The sequence below is a fragment of the Buteo buteo genome, chromosome 1, assembly GCF_964188355.1.
Source record: "Buteo buteo chromosome 1, bButBut1.hap1.1, whole genome shotgun sequence".
Lineage (NCBI taxonomy): Eukaryota > Metazoa > Chordata > Aves > Accipitriformes > Accipitridae > Buteo > Buteo buteo.
The window spans coordinates 29,802,595-29,821,900 of record NC_134171.1 but is presented as its reverse complement, the minus strand read 5'-3'; the positions used below and the strand labels follow the sequence as shown (position 1 = coordinate 29,821,900).

The following is a 19,306-nucleotide window of genomic DNA, read 5'->3' as shown; positions in this document are numbered from 1 at the left end:
AGAATGGAAACATGTTAATTTATATCTGATCAGAACAGCTCTAATTTTGAATTAAAATTATTAAATAGGCAAGTAGCACACTTGGACAACTTCTAAGTAATCTAAATGCTAAAATTCCAGAGCATTAAGCATCTTAAGTGTTACTATCATTGCAATACCTAATTTTTTTGCCAGATAGAAAACTGGAATCTTCTGATTTTTATCCAATTTCCATAACTAGTCTAAATCTAATCTAAGTCAACCAACTTTTCACAGAGGTTCAATTCAGAGTTATCCATATAAATATAGAAGCATAGAATTACTTCAGCTGGAAGGAACCTCAGGAAGTTATGTGTTCAAACTTCACTGATAGAAGATCAGGCTGCTAACAGCATTGTCCAGTCAAGTTTTGAATACAATTCAAAAAACTCATTTATAAAGGTAACATTCAAATTGAATATATGAGGCAAGCATTTCTCTGGTTTTAAGAATATTTTTTTCCTTCATAGCAGCACTATAAATCTCCTAAGACCCAGACATTTCCTATGTTCAACATGAATTTACAAATTAGACTTTTTGCATCTTCATTTCTGCATTAGTTTTGTTGAATACTTGGATTCTGGTACAAAGACTTCTTCAGCACCAACCAATAAACCTAAGATAACACACACACATTTTACTGTATATTTGAAAGTTACCATTGTTCACAAACACACTACTCACCCCTTGGCCCAACTTCTTCTGATAAGTTTTATAACGTAGACCCAATCCTAGCAAACCAACACCAACAAACAGCCACAATACTTGAAACACAGAAACACAGAAAAGTTGTTTTTAAAGCAAGAGAAAATAACGTTATCACTGCAGTTAAACAGAACTGGGTACACTGTCATTCTAAGCTGTGCTATACATAGAATGGGAAATATATGCATTTAAATTTCCACATATGCCAGTGATAACACCATTCCAAAGGGCCATACTTAAGAGTATCTATATGCATGCAGAACATCTATATGTGTGCAGATACACTTACATTCTCCAAAAGACAAGAGGCTGAGAAGATACAATGTACCAAAACTCCTTGGAATATTTATGTAAAAGTGATACCTACTGAAGAATTCATTATAGGGGATGAGTAAGAGCATCATGTAAACTTTTCAGTATTTTTCTCTCTGTGTTGCAGGTATACATTTGTAGTATAAAATTTTTATTTTGTATTAATATAATGTGTCAAAGAAAATTTAGTTTACTTCACAAGCCTTTACATGTCAGAAAGATGTGATCTCTGCCAGACCTCCAGAGCAGTCCTTTGTCTGACACATTCTTGGAAAGGCACTGTGGCTTCTCAGAATGCAAATTCTGAGCTTTCCCATTGCTCCTGTAGCCTTCCAAATAACCACAGTGGACACTTAAGAGGTGTCAGGGTTTGGCATATGGTAACTTGATGATCAAAACCCTCTGCAGTTATTTCATTTACATAGTGGCATACGCTACTTACAATGATTTCAGTAACTCCAGTTTATTCTTTCATCAAATCTTTAAACTGATATGTAATTATTTTTATGCACGTTTTCTGGAACAATTTTGTGTAAATTTTAAATAAATGTTATCATGGACGATGCCAGAAGAAAGGACATGCTGTTTACATTAGCAAATGTCAAGCAATTTCACACTCTGCAAGATGCAAAGGTGCTTAAAGGGGAAGCTGAGAAACAATGCAAGTCTGGGCATGATGAGGAAATACAAGAGTTACTGTTGTAATGTCACAAAATTAGCTGAGCAAGGGCTGTGCTTTGTTACAGACAGTATTTTGAAGTATTTACTCACTTTTGTGAAATGTTTTTGAGTAGTAATATTTAAATTCATTGGTGCTCATGTTGCCTCTAACACACAAACTCTCAGGGGCCACATTCTTCTGGCCCCTGAGTATATAGGTTAGAGTATATAGGGTAAAGACCTTCATAAAGTTTTCAGAAACAGTCCTGAAAAGTGGTGAAGCACTATTGTCTCCGCTTTCCAAATGAGGCAAAATGAGGTACGCAAATGATAAGTGATTTGATCCAAAGTCACAGAGGAAAAAAAGATGCAGGAATTTGAAACTTCAGCATCCTGATCTCTGTAGGCTTAGCATGCCCTAATGCCTAGCAATTTTTTCCTCTAACAAACTTCACAACATTGACAGACTTCTTCTTTATAAAAAGTAAGCTAGTGATGAAAACAAATTTGAAGCTCAAATGATTGTAGAGAAATACTTGAAAACATCATTTGGATGGATTCCAGAGGTTTAAAAGCCAAGAGGTAAAACCTCAAACATTTCATTTTCTCTTTGAAACCTAAGGAAAAAAGCAGACCTCATACATATCATCTGGAAAGCTGGGATCCCTAGGCATAGTTCACAGGCAGGAGATGATAAAGGTTTTCTGAGGATAGGCCTGGTCTGAACGTGCAGCAAGGCATCAGAATTGTGTTGTGATGTCAGCCACAACAGGCTTTGCAGGACTGCTCCTCACACAGGAGGGCTGTCACATTATACAGCAGTGTCCCATCCCACTGCTAGCCAGCTCACACAGCCCTTTAAAGGGCAGCACACTGAACTGCTTCAAAATCAACACACCGAATGGGCTGAGAAATCATTCCTCTCTTTTGTATACACATGTAATAAATTCCAAGATCCAGAGAGGCCTCCTCATCAACGACCAAAATGAAATCTCAAATGATGCCAAATCCATTTTCACATTTTCTTTTTTCCCCAGTTCATTTTTTTTGGTCTCCATTTAACACATTCCATGAGGAAGAGCCTCTCTCTCAACCGTAATCATAGTGAATCAGCTGCTCCGATAGTATGTCATCATTAAAACTGGAACTAGAGCAATACCAACTACAAGTCTAGCTCTAAAACTAGCACCAAAAAAACAGTTCTAAAACACCTAAGCAAAACACTCCACTGCATTACTCTTTTTCCCTCAGACAGTATTCCTAGAGTCATGGAAGAAAGGAAGTAAAATTATACTTACATAGTTTAATGTAGTTTTTACTTCTTTTGAATAGTGGCTTTTGGTTGCTTTTCACTTCAAAGATAGAGCTAAGGTCTTTTTTGGGTTCTGTTAGAAAGTCTACCCCAATACATAACATTATAAACCCTGTAAAAATATAAGTCATTAGTTTTTTCTGTAGAGCTTTAACATATTACACATTGCTCATAAATGCACAATTTATAAAAACCCAGCTGTTGTGTTACATTCAACCTTACGGCTCCAACAACAAAGACAATTCAAAGCACAAACACAGATAAATGCTATACCAAATGTAGTAATGCAGGCAATATGAGATTTATTGATAGAGAAGATCCTACTTATAATTGTCACAGTATTCACCTCAACTATGCCTGCAGCACTTCAAAAATTTTTAATTTACATTGTTGTACTTGTTGACATAAGCATTGCTTCCAACAAAATGAGCTAGTGACATTAAACATGCCACCAATGATAAATATTTCAGAAAAAATATTTCAAAACAGTAGTATTGCAGTAAGAATTCAAAGCTAAAAGATTATTTTAAATGCCACTGAACACCTGGTTCAAACAAAAAGAATGAAGATCAAAATTATAAGCTGCTGCTAAGATTTAGTACACCTGAAGCAGCCTTATTAAGCCTGCTTTGTGTGAAGAGCGGACCTAACAGTAAAAGTATCTAGCCAAAGGCCCCTTCACATTATGAACTCTACTCTGGACTCTGGTGAGCTCTAAAATACAGTCCACCTTTGGGTCTTTCAGGCTGAGCACAAGGCCAGCTACTGACACTAACGCAACTTACAGCTGTTCTTGCTCTTCCCTTCTAATCCAGCAGCCTAAGGATCATGATATTACCAGATAACTTTGTGGTCCCCAGCATCAGGCTGCATTGGGTGCTAACCAAGCAATCCTCTGAACCTGTCTCATTACTCATTATGGAAACATAGAGATATTTTAACTCTGCTAGTACTACTGGGTCCCAGTACTGCACATTTTATCAGGTTTCTTCTGTTAGTTAAATACTTGTTTAAAGCCATGTTTTCCCTTCCACCATCCATGTACCAATTGGGAGAACAATAAAACAAAAAATATTTTAATCCTTTGATCTTGGGCAAAGTAGCGAATCTTTCAGCAGATCTCCCCACCTTTGTGTACCCTAACACCAACTTCAAGAACCTCAAGCACACTTAGCCAGCACTCTCAAGCAAAGACTGATTTGCAGTACAGTTTCAGGGTATTACATCAAAAATGCTAGCACATGGTAGATAAATTATGCTAAAATGCTTCAGTACCCTATTGACTAGTACAACTCTCAGCTCAGCCCAGTGCTTTCAAAGTTTACTGGAATCAACCTGGACAAAAGCAATTAAGTTACACCTATATATTACAGAACCTTAAAATAACAGCTTGATTAAAAAATACATTGTTGATTGTAGATCTCTATTATCTTTGCAAATAAACTGCTCTGTCACCAAAATACAAGTAACACGTATTTATACAGGAACTACAAAAGCAATTGCTCAACAGTTCATTCCAAAACAGTGTAAGCAGACTGCAGCACGTTGGGAGGACAGTTTAACATGGCAGCATCATGTATTCTTGTCCTCCAGAGCCAACAGAAGCAGCTGTGCATTTTAAGAATAGACAACTAAGCACACCTATAGATACATTTTAAAAGCTAGTACGCATTTTCAGTGCACTAATGCACTAACTGTTGCAACGCACTGTGATGGTATCTTTTCTTTTCAATAGGTAGTTCAGACTAATAGTACAAGCTCTTTTCTCATCCCTTATGAGCTAAAGGATCCAATTACTGAAAAGAAAATGTGGGAGCATAATGAACTGCATAAGAGCTCTGCTGGAGAAGGTATATGTCCTTAATATCTTTGTGGCATAGTTAATTAACTATAGAAGTCATGTTTTATTTCAGAGTTATAGCTGAAGATGAAATAACAATTACTCAGTGTTTTCTTATTACCCTTACTTGTTACATTGGTTGTAGTAAAGTTTGCAAACCAGGAAGCTGGGTCTAGTGCAATGAAGGCGGCGGCACACACAAAACCTTTCTCAAAGGGAAACTTATTCAAAGCCATTAAAGTTGATGGAAGACCAGGGATCCAACCCCTCAGTATTATGTTACATCACAGTGAAGCAGCACAGAATTTTTTAATATAATGATCTTACTTTCATTGTCACTTTTCCCGGTGCAGTTCCCTACCCAAACTGCAGCAAGAGAAAGGCAGGATATTGGACAGGAGGAGAAAGCAAGAAATAGCACTTGCACCTGAAAGAAACCAGAAGAAAACAAGCAGTTTTCCAGAAAGCCAAGCTGTAAGGGTAAAAGTGCAGCAACAAATACACAATCTCATGGTATAATTTGAAAATCTTTGATAAGCAATGGGATGGCATCAAGACAGAAACTGGATTCTCAGATGGAATATAAACTCATGTAGTGCCATCAGCTGAGATGGGTTCAGTTCACAGTTTTCATTTTACCAAAGAGAAAGCTAGGGCCATCTCTGCATTACTATCCAGTGATCACGCCAGGTGAATTAATCACTAGTGTGTATTTCAAAGGAAGTGACAGAGTGGAATTTTATATAACAGCTTTTCTTTTGTCAAAGCTTTACTCAAGAAAATATTCGACATTCCTCTACCACATGCTTTCTTCACATAACTTCAAAAAATAAAATTAAATTAACTGAGATAACTCTTTCTACGGACCCCCCAGAGTGCTTTCAGAACAAAGAAAACTGCAATAAATGTAATGGAACTCTCCTCAAAACATAAGAAACTGAAACCCTGCATGTGATTGCTGTAGTATATGAAACATATACGGAGAGTTAGAAACTGGAGTGACAGAAAGTGGTTGCAAAGACATGTACAAAACCTAAAACCATCCAAGCAACAAGTCAAGCACAGCATTCATTAATCCTTTTCAAACAAAATATAGGATAATGCGCCACATTTTAAAATGTGCCACACACTTAGCCCAAGACAATGTTTAGCATTGTTTAAATATAATTAGTGAAATATGCTATTGAAACACATTAGTACCTATTAAGAAAATAATTCTGGAGACAAAACCAGAAAGGGTTCTTTCATTTCCACCTGCCCATCTTCATCAATGGATCATTTTGCTAAAACCTCAATTCTTCCTCATTGGCAAACACCCGACAATTTCTTTTCATCCTCTGCTGTTTGCATGTTTCTGAAACTGCAGGCTTATCAACATTCCTCCAAACATGCTTGGAGTGTCCACAAAGCATAAGGTAGAGCCCCATGGAAATGAAGCTCAGGTCTCAAATGCAGACTAGCTAGATCAGCAAGATGCTGCACTTTGTTCCTCAGAGCGGGGCTAAATAATGCACTGAATTATGTTACAGTCCCAGTAACACAGCCTTCATAAACCCCTGAGTTTCCAGAAACAACATTGTTACCTGTGGTACCATACTGCTATCTAAGGCAGCTAGCATACAGGTGCATTCACATCCTGGATTGCAGCCATTTTTTTTAGGGTGGCTGATTAACAGATCTCTTCCTCAGTTGTGTACTATCAGACTTTTTTTTCACTTTGTCATTTTTCCCTCAACTGAATTCCATTTTCTGTCCACATTTTAAACTATTTCTAACAGTAAAGAAACAAGTAGATTATTTTTTGCATGTCTCACTAATTTTCGCATAGAAACTCTTACCATAGTAAATCAAACAGCAGCTGAGCATTTGGAAAGACTGTTTATACACTAGATACATTTTAAACATCTGGGCCAGGCTAAAGCAAACATAGTTGTATTTGTTGATAGTCATAAATGTACCTAAAAGAAGATGAGAGCTTTCTCTTGTGTAAATTCCTCCAGGTACAAATTTATAAGCTGTACACCACACACAGAAGAATAATTCAAGAACATAGGCAAACATGGCTGTACTCATGGCTTTCCCAGGATGCAGACAGCTAACAAAGCGTCCAGCCAGTTGAGGCCACACACACATAGTAAAGACAGCAAGAATGTTGCCTGCAACTGCAGCACTCCAGGTGTGTAAATAAAGGAGACCAGTTGAAGATGCTAAACCTGTGAAGGGACAGAAAAGAATAGAGTAAGTCACAGTCAGGTATATTACCCGCCACCTTCTTTTTCACATTCTGTCTAGGAAAAAAAAAGAGAGTCTGGGAAATTTAACTGTGCTTTGCAGCCATGAAAACTGCATCACTAGAAGGACAGTTATTCCCAATAGCCAAAGACAGCATCTTACTTTTCCTAATACCTCATTCTCCTCAAGATTGCCTATTCAGCAGAAAACAGTGCAGCAAAAAGACAGCAGAGAAACATCATCAAGAGCCAAAACTGAACAGTTTTTCTTACACAGAGTTCTCCCAGCACAACAGAGGGATGATGCAGTTTTTGAGAGATTAACACATCTGCCTGTTATGAACCTCCTTTAACATAATATAGAAAGAATCAAATAGGTTTATGTGAAGAGAAAACATATCTTTTCCTGATCTTCTCTCCCTTTAGATAACCACATGATGGGCAAGAAAACAACTATTAATCTTTTACTAACTGCAAGATCCTTGATTTACCACACTGTCCTTGACTGTAATGGGATTTGAGCCCAAACAGAACATTAACAACCACAGAAACTCCCTATAACAGGACAACTTCATTTTAACACTTTGTTGTAGGCAAGAAAATGTTTACTAACTTCCACATCATGACAGCAAATGTATATAATGTTTTTAATATTTTACTCTTACAGATAAAAGTTTTGAGCATTTTAGAATACAATGCTTGAATCAGCTAAAGAACCATTCTGTATTTTTTTAAATTAGCGATGTGTGTACATCAAAAATCAAACGCTTATACTCACATTACAATTTGCACACACATTTCTTAAAACTAACACCTGCACCAAAAGGTAAATTTGGGCAACTGTGCTAGTTTTGGCTGGGATAGAGTTAATTCTCTTCATAGTAGCTAGTATGGGGCTATGTTTTGGATTTGTGCTGGAAACAGTGTTGATAACATGGGGATGCTTTCGCTACAGCTGAGCAGTGCTTACACAGAGCCGAGGCCTTTTCTGCTTCTCACCCCACCCCACTAGCGAGGAGGCTGGGGGGCACAAGAAGTTGGGAGAGGACACAGCCAGGACAGCTGACCCCAACTGACCAAAGGGATATCCCAGACCATGTGATGTCATGCTCAGTATATAAAGCTGGGGGAAGAAGGAGGAAGGGGAGGATGTTTGGAGTGATGGCGTTTTGTCTTCCCAAGTAACCATTACACGTTATGGAGCCCTGCTTTCCTGGAGATGGCTGAACACCTGCCTGCCCATGGGAAGTATGAATGAATTCCTTGTTTTGCTTTGCTTGTGTGCGCGGCTTTTGCTTTACCGATTAAACTGTCCTTATCTCAGCCCACAAGTTTTCTCACTTTTACCCTTCTGATTCTCTCCCCTATGCCACTGTGAAGGAGGTAAGTAGGCAGCTGCATGGTGTTTGGTTGCCGTCTGGGGTTAAACTACGACAGCAATTGATGGTTTAAGCATTGCTAACTCTTATGTCTTTATTGTGACTTTCCTGATATTTGGTATTTTATTTTGGATCCTGACTAGGAGAAACTGTTTGCATTAAATTTCTTGTCTTCAAGGTTGTGGAAAAAGACTTGAAAGTGCTGGCTCTTAAGTGCTCCAAAAGAGAAGGTGAATAAGAAAAAATGCAAAACATAACTCATCATTTCCTTTGGTCTCTGTATTTTGATATGTCCCAATTTATTATTAAACATTTGTAGGAAGTACTGCTTTGTCTTCTTGATACAAACATTTACAAACAATTAGCTGAGGCCGAAAAAGAAGCAGATTTGCTTTTTTTTTTAAACAGCATTTATACCACTAAATTTCACTCAGATGGGCCTACAAATTAAACCAAGCTGTATCCATCCATCCATGCTGAGAAGGTATGGAAAACACATCTCTCCACAGTTCAAGAGCAGAATTATTTCCATCTCTTCCTACTTGCACCATGCATAGCTCGCTCCACAGCATAGCTATACCATCCTCTTGAAAATGGATGTCCAGATCCAGCACCTGAATTCCTCTTCCCACCACCCAAAACCCACTGTATGCAGACTGATTTTACAAATATATTGGTCTGGCAGAAATGCTTTGCTGTTCATACTATTTTACCGCCTGGAGATCTTAGCAACTAGGGAGACAGGAGGCAAGCCTGCCTCTAGGTGAACTGCTCATTAAATTACAAGTTATTGTGTCTCCTGTGGAATCAAGAGGTCTGTGTCCTCTCAGCCCCATAATCCTAGATGTAGCCTTACACAACGCAGATGGTGAGAACCGAGACACTACTCATGGGTACAGAACCTCAACAGAGGCTTCTGAAGAGAACAATGCTGCTCTGCAATGGCCTGGAGATTTGGCCTGTAATCCTTAGTCAACTAGTCAGATGTGTATACTACAGCCAGTGATAAAGAAAAAGACGCTTTGATTAGCAGTTGACTTTTCTGAGATGTGGTATAGGGTCAGAGGGCTTGAGTAAAGGGAATAAGGTAATAGAAACAAAAATTCTGCTCAGGATTTGCACCTACCTACAAGAAACCAGGCAAAACTGGTGACAGAAGACCAGCTCCAAAATGAAAGCATCAGTCCATGAGCCAGGCCCAACAGAACTGTACCTCTAATACAACAATAAGGAAAAAGAAATCATACATTAATATAATTTTATAAACACCTGGCACTGAAAAAGAAACTCCTAGACATACAGACAAGGATGCTTGGTAATGTTTTATAATCCTTTTATTTTAAAGAGAGCTCAATTGGAACACAAAACATCTTTATCTCACACCCTGCTACATTTTCTCCCCTTTCCTGGACATAAAAAACATCCAGCTGAAAATAATGGCAGTTTATCATAATGTATAAGTGAGCTATGTTCAGCAGCAGCAGAACTCCACTGAAATACTGGGTATAAAAGACAAAAGGAACTCAGAGAAAATGAGAGGGAGGAATCCACCACAAACAGAAGTATTTTCTTCACATCAAATGGGGGATCCTACAGCATCTAATGTTGCTATCAGTCTTGGGTAGCTCTTGTGTATACTAATTCCAAATTATTAACTGCCTCACCTGCCACTACACATAGTTGACTCAGAATAACTAATCTGGTGTCTTTCTAGATTTTGGAACCCAGCTGAGCAACACACAGCATTAAGACTAAATTCTTACTAACCAAAAATCCTACAGAAGTATATCTTTTACTATTGCACACAGTTTACTTTTTTTTTATCTGCATGCATCTCTGATGTACACTATTTCCTACCATCTCCTCTCCGAAGTCAACTGCTAGATTCATTTACTGCATATTATAGATGCACTTCATTCATAAGTCCTTGAACCTCAGCCCTAATTTAAAAATTGATTTGCAATGTGGCAAATCAAGTTTTCTACTGGTGAAATAAAAATCATTCTGTATTAGAAAAATTTAAGATTTATTGGTACAGACACAATGCTCAGAGGTATCTGAAAGCAAGAATGAATCCACAAGTCCTCTCTGTGACGTACCTTGTACCCACTTTATTCTATGTAAGTTCTTATACCATTGTCTGGTTGAGTTTTAATTTGTCACCCACTACAGCACTGGCATTTGGTTACTGTTTTGTTTAAATAATAATAATAAAAAACACTTACCCATATGGATTAGGATCTGGACCTGTATGTGGATGTCCACTTACTGCCCATCTAGAAATTAATGAGACCTCCCCAAATATCCACAGGGTGAGGAACATGAGGCTGCCAAAAGCAATCCCTGACAAAAGCCAGTGAGGGTGGGAAACAGTCTCTCTAATTGCATTACCAGTTTTGTTTGCTTCTTGTTTCCTCTTGTCTCCACCTAGAATAAGAATAGAAATATAGTTGAGCAAACTGTCAAATCCTATTAGAAAGGGTTAGTGAGAAGAAGAAATAGCCAAGATCACAAAATTACCAGAATAAATTACTTGCTCAGACACAAAAGCTAACTTATCTTATCATTCATGGAAATTGATAAGACAAAAAAATCCCTAATAACATTCCCTAGGCCTGTCAGGAAAAGCTACTCACCTTAAGTGCACAAAAATGGCAACCTGCCCATATGATTATTCTTCATACTACTGGAATTTAAATAATTAAATTGGCTTTGAAAATCAGCAGAAAATTTATTAGAATGTTTTCAGAGGATTCTGTTCTCTGAAACTCTAAACTCTGATAAGAACAAAACCTGACACTTCCAAAGACACCAGAAATAAACTCCCTTCTTTCTCTTCTCCTTTTTCCATGCACTTTAGATCCTCTCTCATCTAAGGAGAAAGCAGCACCTTTAATTGCACGGACATATTGCTTTGTCACCTCGGAAGAAGACAGATTCCCAGCCTAATCTCCTGCAGTAGATTCCCTTTCTAAATTATGATGAAAGCTCAGGCTTAATTTATGTCATGTAACACAAGTCTACATATAATACACAATGCCAATTTATACCCACTTACACACAGATAAGGTCTTATCTTTCAATTAATTCATTCAGGTTATACTGAGAAGGAAGGATCTTCTGAGGATTTAACATGAGCTGCCTTAACTAACCAACCTAACTAACCAACTCAACCTCACTGTCGTCCTTGGCATTACCTTCACAGCTTTCAAGTCTGCTTAGCCTATGCCAGCCCCCACTGCTGTGTGTACTCTGTCCAGACGCTCTGAGAACTCAGGCAAATTTTGATCAGGACAACTTGTCCACTCTTCCAATTCTTTCTGTTTATTTTGCCACATCAGCTGTTCTCCAGCTTTGTCCTGTCTTCCCTTCTCTGTCAAATGATATGCACTGGCAGAGAAACTCAAAGAGCACACTGAATTAAGAAAATAACAGAATACCACATGTGTTTCATGTTGGAATAAGGACAACCCATTCTGGTTTTATTGGTCTAGGTTATGCCTTTGTTTATGTTACTGTCACATTATTGATACTGCAATTAGTTGTTAGCTCCAACACCGACTTACTACAGCTTGTATGAATTGTGACATTGATTCTACTGTGTTATGGGCAGATGGAAGTACCCCATGGTTTCTAAAGTCTGCGATGCTCACACATCAGGTCTAAAAACAGACTGTACTGGGGGAAAAAAACAAAGAATCAAAACCTAGTGACACACAGATAGGTATACTTTAGAATGCTTTCATAACTGCCATTTTTGCTGTAATATGCTTACCTGAATAAATTCGCTCTGCTGCTGCTATAAAACCAATTATCAGTATGACAGTATTGGCAGCTTGCGAGCTCCAGACTGGGTTTAGTGATGTATACCAGATGCGAAGAACAAGGAGCATTATCTTGCCTAGCATGAAGCCCCATATCCTGATGAACCTGTAAGAATCATTTTTCGAAATTGTGATGCATTTGAGAAAAAAAAAGAAAAATCTTAACTTCTCGGGGCTGGGGGGGAAGAAAACACCTTTTAATATTAAGAAATGTCAGCTACAATCCCATTAGTATAAGAAAATACCTTTGTAAACTGTTTCCTGACCACCATGTTACCGTTTGAACCAGCAATGAGGAGGAAACACCTGCAGCCAAGATGAATAGTCTAACTGAAGCATTTGGTGCCTGGTATGATGCTAAGCTTCCTACAAACAAACACACAGATACATAGATTGCTTTAATGGGCAGTAGAGATCAGGTAACAAGGATTTCCTGTGCATTAGTTCAATCTTGTCTGTAATTTGGATGGCTACACCATTCATCTGAAAACACGCGACATTTTGGTTTGTTTAAAAACATATAGAAATGTAGGTATGGATAGAAACTGGGTATATATGATATTATAGCAGTTGCCATTTTCAGGAAAAAAAATAACATAAACCAATTATCCAAGACTGCAGCAATTGCCTTAATTTAAGTATTTATAGCCATTGATTCCATAAATAGGACATACAGATAAAATATCTAAGCATACAGATATTCCTGAACAGTGCACTTAAATCAAAAGCCATAAAACTTCATGTATGGTGATTGCTTCTTTCTAATAAGGATATGGCTTTTGCCACAGTGCACTTACTTTCATGGCTTTTGTGTTATGTAAGTGCACTGTGGCAAAAGCCATACCCTTTTTGGACAGGAGCAGTCATCATATCTTGCACAAGAATTAGTAGGCAATTGCCTTAGCGGGTGTGAACAAGGCTTTCTCTGGCCAAGTGTATGGTCTCAGAGTGGTCATTAGCAGCCTGTGTCATCTTGTTACTGGAAACTGTCACTCTCCCAGTCACCAAAAGAGACGGTGCACGTGCATCTCTGCCATTTCCCATGGCACAGTGACCTCACATTTATCAGCAGTTTTGAACTCTGCTAGCAGGTTTGCAATTCAAGTGACTACAGGTCACACACACACATCCTCATAACTTAAGTCAGCGTGGCAAATTCTGGCTCAGGACCAGTGACAAACAGTAGGAAAATCAACATCATTTTGCTACCAGCCATTTGCTAAGTGAGTAGGAGTCAAACTTGAAGAGATGTTAAGCAAGGAAGGCCAGAAATGGAGCTGCTGATTCTGGCAACGCATGCTAGGAGTCCCCCAACTGTCTATTTGCTCATTCTGCTCAGAGTAAAAGATGTAAAGCTTAGAGCAAAGACGGTAAAATGAAATCAATGTGTAGTGAAGATGTACTTGTATGGACTTTAGCAGAGGTTGCATGTACAAAGCACACAGATTTCTGTCACTAAATTGTGCTGAAATCCACAATTTTGCCTCTTCAAATCTTTCATCACTTGTGCTAGGCAGATTAAAGCTAGCGTGGGTTTGCCTACTTACAGTAGACACACCTTTTGTTGCTGAGCAAGTACACCCAAAACGTAAATATATCTAAACAAACAGGCAAATTTACTGTGTGTTGTCTGAAGACGTAGATTCAGATAAGCACTACCACATGGGTATTTCATTGTTGGTTTGTTGTTGTTTTGTTTTAAATAGAACACAAAATCAAGTAGTATGAAAGGATACAGAAATTAAAACAGAAGTTTTGGAGAAAATAAAGCTTCCTGAAAAAGCAAAAAGAAAGATGATGATGAATAATGGAAGAGCCTTTTCCATCAACAGCAAAAAAAACCCAACTTCCTAAATATTCTGGTTTTAGCTAAGCATGAAGAATTTCCAGATTTTTTGATTGTGAAACTGAAGACTGAGTATTTCCAGTGGAATGGGGTGGAGCATGCATGGGATAGATTGTCCTGCCTGATTTTGTTCAACAAGCCCCAGAGAAAGGCCATGGCCTTTCTGAGAAGAGAAAAAGATGAAAAAGAGAAAGAAGGAAGAAGCGTCTAGGTATAAAGAAGGAAAGAAAGCAGGAAAAACTGAGGAACAGGAGAAACAGCAGCACAGTATGACAGGGCAGAAATAATTTAAAAGACAGAATGAAGTGATGAGAACCAAGTGAAAAGATATATATGGAAAGTCCTAAAACCCAGTGCTGCCTGTGCAATGTCATCTGGATAACTTGAGAATATGCAGTAGGGAGGCAAGTAGAGGTACCTTTGGCTGCTAAATTCCGTGCTAGAGACAAAGAGGGTGAGGAACATGCTCTTACATCATCCCCAAATGCTAATGCTTACTGTAGGGCAACAGGTAAGGAGAATACACAGTAAGTACAGTAGAGCTGGGAGAGAATACGGTGTAGACTTGCCAAGGGGTGGACTATATTAAGAGTGTTTGGGAGAGGGAAACAGCAGGGGGATATGGTCACTGAGGGAACTGTTCCTGTTCAGGCAGGAACGAAGGTGAGATAATATATGCATATAGCAATGCTCAGGTTAGCCCAGGCTGAGGCTGCATACAGCTTCAGCCTCCCCATGCTCTGAGTCCTTCTATGACCACCTCCATTAACACACCCTTTCCCCAGATTTCTACTAAAGGTGCTAGCTTTTTGTTTGTAGTTAATATCTTCAGGAGCTTGCAATGCAGGTGAAGCAAACAGGCATAAACTAAGGGACTTCACACACCATTACAGGCCTGTCACTGCTCTTTACTTAGCAGAACAAAAATTACACACATTTAAGTGATTTCCATCTCTTTTGGTAAAGTGAACTAGTAAACACAGCAAGATGATCTAAAGGACTAAAATAAACATGGCAAATTTTGTGTTACTGTGATATCTGAAGGAAGGCAGGGTGCAATCTGAAATGCTTACACTCAGTATTAGTTTCTAAATTAGCAGATCTTGTAGAAAGCAATACACTGAGCACCGCTGCAGGAAGCTGAAGCAGAAGATTCTGTTCACTGAAAAGCTTATTAAAAAAAAAACAACAAAAAAGTATTAGGATGGATATGATGGAAAGAGTAGAAAAAGAAAAGAACACGGTAAAACTATTCTTCATCTAAACTGACAATGCCAACAAACTGTTCAGTTCTAGCATCTTTCTAGAGATAAAGAATTCTTTTTTTAAAAAAATTGTGCAGGCAAAGTAAATAAGATGATCCTGTTCTGTCTTCTAACAGTAAGAGGAAAACTGTATGGAAAGTGATTCTCTGATTATCATCTTGTATTGATAAATGAGGAGCCAGAACTGCTGCTTCTGAAACACATCACTTAGCAGCAGCATTTTCCCTCTACACAGGATGGAGACCCTGGTCTCTTCCAAGTTCACCCAGGTGTTGCAAACTCATTAGCAGTAGCTTGCTTCTGAATGTGGCTGTAGCTGCCAAACCTTCTCCCAACAAACTTTCAGAAAATCAACAAGAGGTAAGACTTGCACCAGTTAGCTGAAGACCAAAGAGGGAATCCCAGCAAATCTTGGTTTAGGAAGGAGCATATGGGGTGGGTAGTGAGGCAACTTTATCTTGAATTTAAAATCAAACTTTCTTCCTCTGCAACTGACAATGAGAGCCATCTCACATTTAGGATGAGACTATAACCCCATCAATATGCTACAGGCATCTAGACAGATTTAATGAAAAAAAAAATATTCTTAAAAGAAAAAAACGCCTACATTTCTCTCACAGCAGATTGCTTTTATAATAGTCCCAAGCTGTTCTGTAATGTCTCGTCCCTACCCATTGTCACAGACACAGAACTGCCATACAAAAAACACCTGCTCTGCCAATCTCTGTGCAATACTCAAAACATTCTTCCTACTGGGCATGACTTGCACTAACTTAAAAGCTTCTAGAAATAAAAGTGAAATGAGATTTGTCTTTAATTATGCAGTGCTGGTCTAAAAACCAACACAATGGATGTAAACAATATTCCTCTGACAAAGTCTACATGCTTGAGGGACAGAAAAGCATGTGCTTGGGAGAACAAGAACTTCTTATTCCTGTCTCTTTTCAGAATCATCTGAATTTTGAGGCAATTTAGAATGTTTATTCTTATGCCTTGATACCAAGATGAAATCCATAACTCACTACAGTGCATACTTACCAACCATAGTCAGTCTCAGAAGGGCTAGGATATACTTATTGTTCGCCAACCTCCAAAAAGGGCCAATTATCAAGAATATTGGAGAAAAGAAGGCAACAGCAAAAACTTCTAGACCCGTGAGTGCCAGCGTCTGAAGGGGGAAGTAATAGATCATTGGTGGCAGTGCATGATAAAGAGACCAAGAAATGTAGCCTAAAAAAAAGAAAAAAAAAACCCATTGCATATTTTCAACAGCACGGTTTCCTGGAGATTACTTAAAAATATACCATTTTATACTTCCAAACGCAGAATATCAAATGTATTTGAAAGTAGCTCAAGTAACAATAGCCACTTTCTGTGAAGAAATACTCGCTATTTCAAGTTAAATAAACACATTTTCCCAGGAAACAGAACAATGAGAAGAAAACAGCTCTTCCCCCACTCAGACAGCAGCTCCTACTTTGATCTTCAGTGACGGAGCGCTCAGTCTAGGAAAGGGTCAGCGTTCAGAGGGTAACAACGCTGGCTAAAATAAGTAGTCCACCCACAGCCTCAGGGCTCCCCGAGGACGGACCGGTGGCTAAACGAAATATTCTAGGACATCAGCGCGCCGCTCTCCCCCGAAGACACCTTACCGAGGCACACTAGCACTGCGCTACGATTTTCCACGCGTGTGCGTTGCAGGACAGGCACCGGGCACCCGGGCCCGCAGCCCCGCGGGTACCGGGCTGTGGTGACCGCCCTCGGCGCCGCGCCGTGCCCGGGGCAGCGCGGCACAGCTCCGCGCCCGCTCCGCACACCTGCACCAGGGCTCCGCTGACAGCACGCAGTAAGTCCTAGCCGGAGCCAAGAGACAAGGCCGGCCGGTGCCGTGAACCGCCTCCCGGACCGGACCGGACCGGACCGCCGCCGGCCCTCACAGCCCCGCGGCCCCTCACAGCCCCGCGGCCCCCCACAGCCCCGCGGCCCCTCACAGCCTCCCGCCCCCAGCCCCGCCGGCCGGCACCGCCGCCACCTACCCAGGAGGCTCTCCGAGAGAACGGCCCTCCACAGAGGGACCATCGCCTCGCTCGGCGGGGGCTTCTCCCCTCTCGCCCGGAGCCGAGTCCCGAGTGCCCGGCAGGGCGCGGCGCCGCCGCCCCTCCCGCTTCGCGGAGCCCGCCCGGCACGCGGCCGCGGGCGGGCCGGCGCTAGAGCGCCGCCTGGCGGAGCGCGCTGGGCTCCGCGCCGAGCGCCCGGGCCGGGCCGGGCCGTGAGGGGGCGGCAGCGGGGAGCCGCGTCCCCGGGACAGCGGCGGGGCGGCCCGGGGCCCTGGGGCCGCGCAGCCGCGAGGAGGGGCAGAGAGGAAACCTGCCAGAGAGGGGTCATGCGGGGGACAGCTCCGGGCCGCCGCCGTTCGACCCACCGGCCTTGGCCCGCGCGCCGTCGCTGACAGAAATGGCGGCTCCCTGAGGCTTCTGACTGCCGCGGGCCGAGCTTCCCGTTCGTTTTCGCGCTTTGGGCGGCGAGGGAGGGGAGCGACCCCCTGCCCGGGTGGCTGCGGAGCAGGCTGAGCCCTAGCGAAGCCCCGCGGACCCGGTGGCTGTGCGGTGGCGGAGGTGCTGGCGGTGGCACAGCCCACACCATGATGGCACTGCGGCTGAGAGAGGATGGCGCCGTGGGAGGTGACTCTGAAGAGATGTTCGGTTCAACCAGGCAGGAGTTTCTTCGCGGAGGTCAGCCTGTATGGCCAGGGTTTATTCTTCACGGCCCTGCACCAAGGAATGGTGAGTGGGTCTCGCCCCCTCACTGCTGCCTTACCAAAGGAGCGTTTGTCCACTGGATAGTCACACCAGCAAGTAAGGAAAAGAGACACAAAAGGTTGTCCTCCCACAAGCTGATGGGGAAAAGAGGAGCTGACCCGCTTTCTGGTTGTATATAAATAAATGGTTGATAAACTGTTATTACATGGGACTCGGAGGCACGCGTCCAGGTTAGTGCTGCGCTCATCTTAATGAAACGTGTGTTGTTTTATAGCAGAGTAAGGACTTCTGATAAGCAAACCTGTCTGCAAAAAGCACCAAAAGAAGTGTTTGGTTTGCTGAGGTTCACGGCTTGAGGCTTAAGCCACTATGTTTGTTAATTTTAGAAGAAACCCTGAGTTAAAGCAACCCAGCCACGATCACAGCTACCACGTTCTGGCAAAAGGATTATGTAAGCAAAATCTGAGTTTTAGAATTTCATTTTTGGCATGAAAGGTAAATTTGTAACTAAGAACTAAAAAGTCCTTTTGCTGTTGGAATACGTCATCTTAAGTTTTATTAACCTTCATACGGTACCCTGTGAAACTGCCAGCTCTATCTTCTCATTTCTGTTAAAGCTACGGTCCCATTCTAAATAAATCTTATGATGTGCATTTTCTTTCCCTTGCCTGTGAAACTCCAAATCCACAGGAGTAAACTGTAAACACTTGACACCTATATGACCTATTACTAGCAATAAATTCCTGTCAAAACATTTTTGAGGGCACACTACTAAACTAAAGTTTGTCCCAGTAGTCTCACAATCAAGTAATTAATTTACCCTGCAGTATAATGAGGTTTGGCTAGCTACAAAAACTTTGTTGAATTTTGGCTGTTATTTGAAAACTTACATATGTTTCAAATGTCCACAAAAGAATTGAAGCACATGGATGGAAAAGTCGACCTCTCTAGGGGAGGAAGAATGAGACTCATAGGTTTGATGACCTTCTTTCTCTTTTCTCTTCTCCAAGTTCCATGTCACTAAAGGCATCTTTCTTTTTCTTCATTTAAGAGAAGTCATACCAGAATAGTCACCAAGTTCACTTATCACTGGTTTAGGATTATGCAAGTGATGACACCACTTCATCTTGCTGTGGCGTGACGCAAATGGAACTT

At 40.7% G+C, this 19,306-nt stretch overlaps 1 protein-coding gene across 2 annotated transcripts in view; it reads right to left on the bottom strand.

Moving 5' to 3' along the window:
- Positions 1-17,520, bottom strand: part of CWH43 (cell wall biogenesis 43 C-terminal homolog) — a 29,456-nt gene extending 11,936 nt beyond the window's left edge. For both annotated transcript variants that reach the window (XM_075041480.1, XM_075041470.1), the window contains exons 1-9: positions 17,429-17,520; positions 16,431-16,622; positions 12,527-12,647; positions 12,233-12,387; positions 10,683-10,884; positions 9,584-9,672; positions 6,806-7,060; positions 2,994-3,119; positions 703-782 (exon numbers count right to left, since the gene is read on the bottom strand). In XM_075041480.1, the coding sequence (XP_074897581.1) occupies positions 703-782; positions 2,994-3,119; positions 6,806-7,060; positions 9,584-9,672; positions 10,683-10,884; positions 12,233-12,387; positions 12,527-12,647; positions 16,431-16,622; positions 17,429-17,471 (1,263 nt within the window). In that variant the 5' untranslated portion in view covers positions 17,472-17,520. The remainder of the gene's footprint in view (positions 1-702; positions 783-2,993; positions 3,120-6,805; positions 7,061-9,583; positions 9,673-10,682; positions 10,885-12,232; positions 12,388-12,526; positions 12,648-16,430; positions 16,623-17,428) is intronic.
- Positions 17,521-19,306: the final 1,786 nt, after the last annotated feature.